The sequence below is a fragment of the Melanostigma gelatinosum genome (genome assembly GCF_949748355.1).
Source record: "Melanostigma gelatinosum genome assembly, chromosome: 16".
Lineage (NCBI taxonomy): Eukaryota > Metazoa > Chordata > Actinopteri > Perciformes > Zoarcidae > Melanostigma > Melanostigma gelatinosum.
In genome coordinates, this window is record NC_136649.1 from 6,993,677 (window position 1) to 7,003,589 (window position 9,913).

Here is a 9,913-nt window from a genome sequence, read left to right on the forward strand (position 1 = left end):
ACAGCAGAATAAGCTGTTTGGCATTGGCAGAGAAGATTTGGCATATTTTTCATGGGTGCAACAGACATACTCAGCTGTGCTGCTCATCCCACAAATGCATGTTCCTTACAGATGGGGCACCGTTTGAAAGGTAAATAAACAGGCTTTCCAACGGTATAAGATGTATTGCCAAGAAGCATTGTTACAACAGAGAAATAATCTACCAAACACTAATTTCTGAACTTTTTGTTCGATGTTTATTAATATATTTATTCATCAAAATCTTTAAAGACAGAATGAATGACATGCAAGGCATTGAGGTATTGTTTTAGATCATAAGACCAATATCTGCTATGTAAGTATCAAATAAAGCTTCATTAAGTAAAACAACAATATGAAACCATTCAGCCTTGAACTGAACTGCTTCATTTAAAATTGTATGAACCAGTCACAAATTTGAAAATTACATAAAATCCTCAAAGCTCGGTAAATGATAATGCTCTAGTAGCTTACGGTGATGAAAATGCAACGTCTCATTGTCCAGAGTTTGCAGAGTTTTCTTTGTAACAGTACTCAAGAGGTCTCACCAGCCTGCCCACACTCTGTAAAGCAATAAGACATATAGGAAAAGAGCATCAATTCCCTTTCAATCCCCTTGAATGCTTTAAGCACACAAATAGACCGGGGTGAAAAACACTTCCTCATTTGAACTGTATTGCTAGAAATAAAAAAGGTTGTTGCTTGAATAATCAGGATATTCCTCCGGGTTTAATCTGGTGATTATTAGAATACAGTGACTAATGCAAAGAGCCCATAGAGCAGGGCACACGGGTAAGCCACCAGCAGCTGTTGGCCCTCCATAGCCAGAGTGGAGATGAAGATCTTGGAGGCAGAGAGACTACACCAACAAATTCCCAACAAGGCCAGAACTGTACCCAGGACGCCTCTGCGAAAACAAAAAGAGGGATTTGAAGCAGGAAAGTCAACCTGTCCTCAACTCTGCATGTTAGTGACATCTGACAGTCTCTTTGTCGGTCCGAATGAAAACACACCAACATGCTCATCATTCTCTTATTGGTGAGGATGCTGGCGCTGGTGACGAAGTCCATGGCTGATTGTTGAACGGTATCAGCGTCAGCAGCTGAATGCATTGCGTTAAAGTGGGAGCAGCTGTAACAGGTGACTGTCTACGGCGGTAAAAGTCCCATTTACATGCACACTATCTAATACAACATTCCACATTTGATAGGGGTCATGTCAACAATAAATTATGTTTGGATATTCCAAATGAAACCTGATTCCAAAGGAAGCATTTTCAGATTAAGACAATGTGATATCCGATATTATTCGGGTTTTAGGAGCATTCTTTGGGCATAGATACAGCATTGAAATATGCGTCTCAATTGTATATTTGTACGGCAGTTTGCGACACACAGCCTCTCTCCTGTTCACAACCAGCTTTGGTGGTTGTACACAAACCAACGAGCTAACACTTTGCAGAGATGCATGCCCAATAGAAATGCTCCCGTCAGAAGAAACATTCTCTTTGTTCAACATTATGAAAGACCAGATACCAACAGGCTTTTGGATTTATGCAAATATCGCAACGCCGAGCTGAAGGTGGAAGATGGTTGAACGGTCAAACAAGTTTGCCTTGCGTTACGTTAATCAGAGTATGCACGGCTGCGTGTAAACAGGAATATTAGTGGAACATTAATTTGCATTAACCATGTAAATGTCGTATTGTCTTTATTATATTGTCTTCAGAATATGGGCAAAAAACTGAATATATTGTGCAAGTAAACGTAGTCACTGTTACATGGCGCACAGTTGGAGCACTTCTAAGGCATGAATTGGCATGCCTGGTTATTTGCTAAAAAGTGGAAGGTACAGGCCTGTACAGTACAAATCAATTAAGTTTGAAACTAGTTGTCAATTTTGGATGAATTCAGCGACTTCGCCGCTGTATTTAGTTCTGAACTGCACTGACGAAGTGTGTGACCAATGACATTTCACAAGAACACGAGTACAGGTGTGTCCTTCAAAAAACCAATATCCAATAGAAGTTAGAGATTTGATCTCGGAGCTGTACATTTCACAGCACCTTAGAGATACTGTACGTGCCTTGCTCAAGAGCACTTCAGCAGTTTTGCTGGGCAACACCGTACCCTTACAGCTAGATTTCCTGTTTCCACCAACAACTTTGACGACCACCCTCCATGCACAACAACTTTTGAGTTTTACCAACAAACAAGTCACAAATAGAAACAGTATATTAATAATACACGACCAGTGAATGGACTTACTGCAAAGAGAAGAAGACAGCGAATGTAGAGAGGGCTACCATGGGCAGGAGGCAGTAGCCCAGGACACTGGCCACACAGCCATAAGACACGGCCAGAGAACTCATCAGACTCAGCAGAATGTACATCCCAATACAGGCTGTAGCGCTGATCCCGTACACATAACCAAAGTGTGCTTTGCCTGCCTGAATATATGAGAAAGAAATAAGCAGGCACTTGTTAAATCACACTGCTGTACATAGTAGTATTTATAGTGATGGCATTATACTTGTTAGAGATAGGCATTACCATGCTAGTAGCTCACCATCATTAAAGTTACCCCCAGAGCAACGCAGAAGAGGATGGGACCGGTCAGATCAGTCTCATTCATAATGCTGCCATCTGCAGGCTTAAAAGGGTTCAACACGGTCAGTGTTTTCTGCCAGATGTGATCAAAATTGATGCCGAGCTCTAAACGGGAACAGAAATGTTGTTTTCAGTAATTATTTGATTCCCCAGCTGTGTCCTGGATTCAACACATACGATCTCTCTATGAACGGACAGTTGTTTGCTAGATTTCAACAAATACAACACAGATAGAATGATCCAAAGGAAACACAGATTGGTTCAAATGGAGATTCTTTTTTACCCTCAAGAAGGGTCGGTTCCTCTTCAGAATAATCTACTCCTGGGCTTCCAACAGTCCCAGAAAGCATTGCAGGTTGGTAGAACTGTTGCTCCATGAAGGGATCCAGAGCACCCGGCACAAAAGCCTGTGCTCCACTGAAAACAATTGCAAGAAAAAATATTGATATGACCCCTCCCTAAAAGAATCTAAAAGTAGGAATAATTCTGCATGTGCTTTCAAGGTGGGAAAGTCTATTAGCAAATCCTCCCTAGGTTCTATGTGCCATCAATCAGTAATGTTCAAGTCAATAAAGGATTTGTTTGGTGTAAAAACTCTGTTTTGCAGCAAAAGCTTTCCAAAAGCTGCCACACCTACTTTTACTGAGGTTAGTGCCTTCCTACATATCCCAAAATGCCGTTCAACAGCCCCAATGAAAAGCCCTTGGGCCTTTCTTATTTCCTGTTGTGCCTCCTCGTCTCCTCGTCTCCTCGTCTCCTCGTCTCCTCGTCTCCTCATCTCCTCACTCCGGCTTGTGACCCGTAAATTGACCTCAGCGCTCCATCTTTTAGGTCTTTTAGGTCACTATTCCTAAAATACATCTTAAGGAGCAACGATCAAAGAGGCTTGTCAGGAGCTTGAACAAGTATACACCAGTGTATCCTTTTGTGGAAGTCTTTTCAGCACCTGTGACATATAAAACAGCCGTGACACGCAGCACTTTTATGCTCATCTGACAGATCATAAAATACAACGGTATTCTTGGAATGTGTTCTGTTCAAAATAGTGAATGATCAGCTCACCTATCTTGACTTAACTGTGAAGAACTTTTAACTGGTTATGAAACAGTCTCAATTTAATAATGATGCCTCTTTATGACCTGCGTAAGTAAACAAGATCAGCGAGAAGATTGGTTATTTCTGTAGTTATTCTTAATGCTTCTCATCAATGCCACCTGTTAGGATTCCGCGCAAAATCAGGCGACGCCAACTCTTCCACCAACTCCACCAACATCCACCAATTCCACCAACTGTTGATTAATCTCAACAGTCTGGGTCCCGTTTCTTTTACTCGACGAGGCTGAGGGACACCTCGCTGATCTCTCATGGCGCAAAGCATAGTACTCTTAAGCACTTTGTAGTCTCTTTTGTTTTAATCTTTTCAACTCATTACTAGTTTTGTATTTATTCATTCTTCCTTCTGAACCTGTTACTTAACTGTTTTGTTGATTAATCTCATTGTTTTGTGAAAAGCCTAAAAATATAGTATTAAAAGAGAAGAGGCACAGTTTGGGAAGCGGGTTAAAATGCTTTTCATTGTGCGTGATGAGATCATGAGAAGAGTCTTTGAGTCTAGTACGTGCTCTGTGGCGAAACCAAGTTTCTGTTTTCATTCAGGGTTTCTCGCAAAAAAGCAGTGTATCCTTGAGGTCTACAGACGTGTTGAATCTTGCAGTCTTATTTCTTGCCACATTAGCCTGTGTCTGGATATTTTACAGCCACCAGTTCCACACAGTGGAAAAGTGCAAAAGAGAGTTATCCTGAAAAGTCTGAATACTTACGTGTCATAATAAGCAGGGTTTGTGGAATCGTAGGTATGGTAGTGGGCCACGGTCTGACCCTGGTCATCTATGTAATATCCTGTCGGGTAGAAGTCCTGCTCAAAGTGCTGAAGGTCCCCCATGCTAATCAGAAGAACAAAGGCAAGACAAAATAACACACAAACCAAAAAAGTACCACTCCATTATATTGGAGAGAACAGAGATGCTTAATTAGTGCCTTGTCGATCATCTTCAAGTGAATCAGCTCACTGACTCACTCACTGAATGGAAAACATTTGAACCAGTGTCAACTAGTGACATGAGTCGCTCCTTTTGAAAATGTTGTATCAACCAGCGCAATACAGGAGAAAGTAATATGGTGAGGGGACTCGTACTTATATAGCGCTATTCTGGTCTTCCGACCACTCAAAGTGCTTTTACAGTACATGTCATTATTCACCCACTGATGGAATGTCTGGCCCAAGGACACGTCGACATGGACTAGCTGAGTTGGGAATCGAACCACCGATCCTGTGATTGAAGGACGACCCTGCTCTACCACTGAGCTGTGCCACATACCACTTCTCGGTTATAATGGCTTACATGGTTGTCACTGAACAGCTATCTTTCTATTATATTTTATTGGTTACATGAATAACCCATCCATGCTCTTTCTGCTTATTGCTGCTGTCCCTACAGTGTAATAGGCTACTGGAGCATTCCTTTAGAAAGATAAACAATAACACAACATAGATGTTCAGTTTTACTGTCCGGTTACTAAAAATGAATGGTAATGTATAACTATTGAGAACAAGCTAGGCTTCTTCCTAATTTGTCTTTTTGACTGATGAGCATCACCACTTTTCCTTGTCTTCTTTGTCAAACATCTGTCCAACATTTTGTTTTACTTTCTTTGTTCGTCTTGTTAGCATCGGCGCACTCATGTTTGTTCATCATGGACCTTTTCTCATTCTTTCTTTTTACAATGCAGTGCAGCATATGACGTTATTTGCGTCAACTGTGAACATTTTTGAATTTCAGAAGTCAAAAATGTCTGCTGTGTCAAACATCTATTCAACCTAAGTTGCAATCCTCATATTCTCCTCTGGTCATGTGTCCCCCAGTTTGACAACCACTGATTAGCAATATAACTGTCAAAATATGTTCTTTGAATTGTTACCATTATGCTGACTAAACAATCTTAACATATTTGAGTGTCAATAATGAACAGCTTGTCTTTTCTCAATGAACTCACCTGTTTGCGTCTACAGTACAGTGCTTCCTCCCAGCCACCTCACAGAGTAGTGTGGTGGTGTTGCCCAGTCTGTTCAGATGTTCTATTAATAGCTGCCTATATTTGGATTTGGTCTCAGGATTATGACAACTGCTCAGCTGCTCTCTATTCTGTTATTACCAACAAAAAGCTAAAACTAAACTAAACCCAGAAGGTCACTGTCTTTCCTTCGTCTTTTAAAACAAGCATTGTCAAAAAAGGGCACGTCGTATGCAGTGTAAAAAAACATTTTGTTCAAATACATATTTTTAGTGAATTGCCATAATAACCTTTAAATACGTGTGGGGGGGTTCTTGTAGAAAAATGTAATTTGTTGTGTACTACTTGAGTTCCACCACTGAGTCACGATACTAAAATCATCCCACAGCCCAGCTGTAGGCTTGCCTCATGCAGTAGGTTTCAATGCTGCGTTTAGACGTTCCAAAGTAGTCCCACCTAAAACAGCTGGAGAGGTGCTTTTTCTACAGCTAAACCTCCACCATCCTGGCAGCTTGAGGGCAACAATACCTTCTTGTCATGCATTTAATCCTGCGCCAGTGCGCAGTGTGGCAAAGGTGTTGCGCAGTACTGACTTTCCTCAACACTTCTCCAGGAGCCCGGAAACAAAACAAGTGTGTCATGTGATTTTCTGCTGGTGCCCGTCTTGTCTAGAGTGTAACAACGCTAGCTATTAGGTATAAAGTCTATTCAAAAGGATTCAAAGAAGGTATGTGAGCCCATGTCATGTTTTCACGATTACGTTATAAATTCAAATTAATTCATCATGAAGAGGTTAACTTAAGCAGTTAGTAGTTTAGCTGTATCTATTGAAGTGGCTTGACAGCAACACATCACCAGTTATCTGGTTAGCTAACATGTCAGCATGCTTCAAAGGACCCTCATATTATCACATAATAATATGCCAACGCTGTTTTCTCCCCACAGAGCGGCCTGGATAAGGTGACAAAACACCGGCTAACATGGCTGATGTGAGTAGAGCTGTCTAGCTGTCACTCCTCTTCCAGTTAGTTCAGAAGACACTTATGTTCCAGCGTCGGACGTGATCAGACTCTAACAAGAACCGAAGGGCTACTGTTGTTATGTCGAATGTTAAGCGTTCGTAATGAAGATGGATAATTTTTTGGTGGTACTGTCGAAATCCTGAACGAAAGCTCCATCGTGATGTTTCAACAGACGCACTAACTCTGTGTTCAGCTATTCAATTCCGGTCCCTCTAGTAACAAAACGAGAGGTACCAGTCGTGTCTAATCTGGATGAATGTGTGCTGCACAGTGTAGAATATCGTTATGATGATAAAGATGAATGTATTTAATAATAAACATAAGCGAGGTGAGATAGCCTAACAGTGTTGTATCACAAGTTACCGTCAGCTGTGATTCTAATCACAGCTGACGCGGTGTTTGAGCTCAGTATGTTTCACTCACAGGCTATATGAATACATGTACATCAGATAATAACTATACATGATACAAATGTAAGACTGACAACAAGAGCGTTTTGTAAAGGATTTATTGACTTAAGAATTTTTGAACAGGCATCGACACCGACCACCAACTCTGTCATTCACTCAGGTCCTCGCTATATTTCCTCGGTATGTCAACCACAGCCTCACGAACGAGTAGTGACCTTTACAGCAAACTGTTCCGTTTATAGTATTTCAAAAGAAACTCTAAACTTTGTGAAAGAGAGAGGCGAAGCTATCCAAATGTTTACTTCCTGGTTCATCGACGTGGGTCCTGAAAGGCCACTCCCACGAGACATCTGCCTCACGCACGCGGCAATAAAAACCAGTTAATTGAATGCCGCTGATGTCTGACTTTTTTTATTCATTTATTTGATCTTTGCAGGATTTGAAGAGATATCTGTACAAACAGCTGCAAAGGTGTGTATAATGAATGCTAATGGTAGAATAGCATCAGAATATATTGTGTGAGTTATTTGATGAAATGTTCTGTGTGTTCTCCTTCAGTGTTGAGGGTCTTCACGCGATCATAGTGACAGACAGGGACGGTGTCCCAGTTATCAAAGGTAAGAAACCTTTTCTGAAGCCTTCGGTCCTCATCTACTGGATCCTTTTCTCTCCTTCATGCATTTTCCACGAATTGAATTCGAATACGAATACGACATCCTCTGTCCCAGGACCCTCATAAGAATAGTTGTTAACTTAGAATGAGCCATTTATAACTACATAGGGAGCAGGTCCTCTGTACAGAGCAGACCGCCACATTTCTACAGTAACCTAGATCAGTCGAGAGAATGCAAGTTTTAAGACTCTCACATCGGCTTCACTCGTCAGAACCGGAGGTTGCCGCTGGCCCAGAACACACAAACTAACTTGCTTCGGCTTCCTGACCGTGGTCTGAAAACATCGGTGGGACTCCGTTGTTTTGGTCTCCAGGGCCGGAAACAACAAAACACGTGAAACCTCTGTTGGTCTTGAGGATAATGTATTCTGCAAATATGTTCAACACTGTTTGAAACGAATGGCGTGAGCAGTCACAGTCTGGAAGGTTGCTGTTGAACGTTGCGTTGCCTCTGTGTCCCTCTGCAGTTGCCAATGACCACGCCCCAGTCCAAGCTCTGAGACCCGGCTTCCTGTCCACATTTGCTCTGGCCACAGATCAGGGCAGCAAGCTGGGCCTCTCCAAGAACAAGAGCATCATCTGCTACTACGACACCTACCAGGTAATGTCTCAGGAGGATGATCGTGATTCATCCATAGAGCTCACACAAAGTGCTTCACAGTTCAGGATCAAATGAAAGATGGTCAGTAACTCAGGGAAATAACTGTAAATACACAGGATGAAGAAATGTAGCGCTCATAAATAGTTAAAAACTAAGTTTATAAATGTGCCCTTGATTCTCTGCCAGAAAAATGAGGATTACCAGTTAAAAACCTCCCGGCAGTCCAGTGTAACCCCTCACTGTAGATCATTTAGTGATCAGCTGTATCAAAAGCAGTGCTCAGATCAAGTAGTTTATTAGCATCCACATGTGTGTAGTGCTTGAGTTTTAAGGCGAACCTCTCAGAATGTAATGTGTGTGTGTGTGTGTGTGTGTGTCTGTGTTGAACAGATTGTGCAGTACAATCGGTTACCACTGGTCATCAGTTTCATTGCCAGCAGCAACGCCAACACAGGTAAACTCTTTCATTGATCATTGAACCGTGTTCCCCTCATCTCACCGTGACAGCAGCAGCACTAGAGATGATGAAGCACACGTAGCAGGAGGACTGAGTAGAGATGGCTTCCTGTACTACAGCTGCTTCCATTTTGGATCAGTTGTACGTTGGTCATATATGCTAATATATATATATATATATATATATATATATATTTATATTTATATTTATTTTTGTAAATCCGTACGAAGATAAATAATGACTTCATTCCTCATCTTCGACAAATGTCGGGTGTGATCTCGTGGCGGTCTAAAGCCAGCGCTGTTAATGCCAGCCCACGTTACTGACACCATGCTGAGGAGTCAGCTGCTCGCTGAGCCGCCCCAGGAGGACTACATAACAGCGTGGTGGAGCGAGAGCAAAGATCACAGGAATCAATAACATGCTGGTGAAGTTTTACCTGACGGCACTCTGTGTGTCCTCAGGTCTGATCATGAGTCTGGAGAAGGAGCTGGCTCCACTAATAGAGGAGCTGAGGCAGGTGGTGGAGGTGACATAAGCTCTGACAGACAGGACCACCACGGATCGCATCCTCCTGCTCACTGAATCTCTCTCTCTCGCGGTGCATTCAGGGGCCAGCGTGAAAACCTGTCTGGTGTTTGTTTTTTACAGTTCCAAGTAATGACATCTTCATCTGTTTACAACATGGTTGAACTTTCCTGTTTGCTTTTTGTTCTGTCGACTTTGCTTTTCGACTTTCTGTAGATATTAGGCGCTTCTCATCAGAGTTTATATGTCAAATCAAATGTCAAGAAGTCTGAATAAATGTCTCTTTTAGCACTTGTGTGGTTTCCTTTGCCCATTGTGCATAACGCAGTCTTCCATTCACTTCATGATGATCCAACCATCCTTTGCGAGAGGGGTCGCCTGAAGACCTCTTCCATGTCAGCAGCCAAAAGTATTTCATAGAAAGTTCAAACCTACACTTTTATGCATTCATCTGCTAGATTTGATTCGAATGTGTCCAAATTCTTCACACTATGTACCTTAAATATGAACAAATAAAGTATGG

At 41.9% G+C, this 9,913-nt stretch overlaps 2 protein-coding genes across 2 annotated transcripts; one reads left to right on the top strand and one right to left on the bottom strand.

Annotated features, from left to right (window-relative positions):
- Positions 1-226: 226 nt before the first annotated feature.
- On the bottom strand, positions 227-5,738 carry LOC306790717 (protein YIPF7-like). Its single transcript, XM_079287188.1, has 6 exons — positions 5,682-5,738; positions 4,448-4,570; positions 2,911-3,044; positions 2,587-2,732; positions 2,286-2,467; positions 227-925 (listed from the first exon to the last, which is right to left on the bottom strand). The coding sequence occupies exons 2-6, from the start codon at positions 4,567-4,569 to the stop codon at positions 763-765; spliced, it is 747 nt and encodes a 248-aa protein (XP_079143314.1). The 5' UTR covers position 4,570; positions 5,682-5,738; the 3' UTR covers positions 227-762.
- A 577-nt stretch (positions 5,739-6,315) lies between these two features.
- Positions 6,316-9,681, top strand: lamtor3 (late endosomal/lysosomal adaptor, MAPK and MTOR activator 3). The gene is made up of 7 exons (XM_079287108.1): positions 6,316-6,426; positions 6,645-6,688; positions 7,568-7,602; positions 7,690-7,748; positions 8,272-8,405; positions 8,796-8,859; positions 9,327-9,681. The coding sequence occupies exons 2-7, from the start codon at positions 6,680-6,682 to the stop codon at positions 9,398-9,400; spliced, it is 375 nt and encodes a 124-aa protein (XP_079143234.1). The 5' UTR covers positions 6,316-6,426; positions 6,645-6,679; the 3' UTR covers positions 9,401-9,681.
- Positions 9,682-9,913: the final 232 nt, after the last annotated feature.

Bases quoted from the DNA above. Each gene is read 5' to 3' on its own strand.
- lamtor3 (XM_079287108.1), top strand. The intron at 7,603-7,689 runs GTGTGTATAATG...GTTCTCCTTCAG, and splicing joins CTGTACAAACAGCTGCAAAG to TGTTGAGGGTCTTCACGCGA. The intron at 8,406-8,795 runs GTAATGTCTCAG...TGTGTTGAACAG, and splicing joins GCTACTACGACACCTACCAG to ATTGTGCAGTACAATCGGTT.
- LOC306790717 (XM_079287188.1), bottom strand. From the start codon at position 4,569: ATGGGGGACCTTCAGCACTTTGAGCAGGACTTCTACCCGACAGGATAT. The intron at 3,045-4,447 runs GTAAGTATTCAG...AATTGTTTTCAG, and splicing joins AACCCTGCTTATTATGACAC to TGGAGCACAGGCTTTTGTGC. The intron at 2,468-2,586 runs GTGAGCTACTAG...TCATATATTCAG, and splicing joins TGGGGGTAACTTTAATGATG to GCAGGCAAAGCACACTTTGG.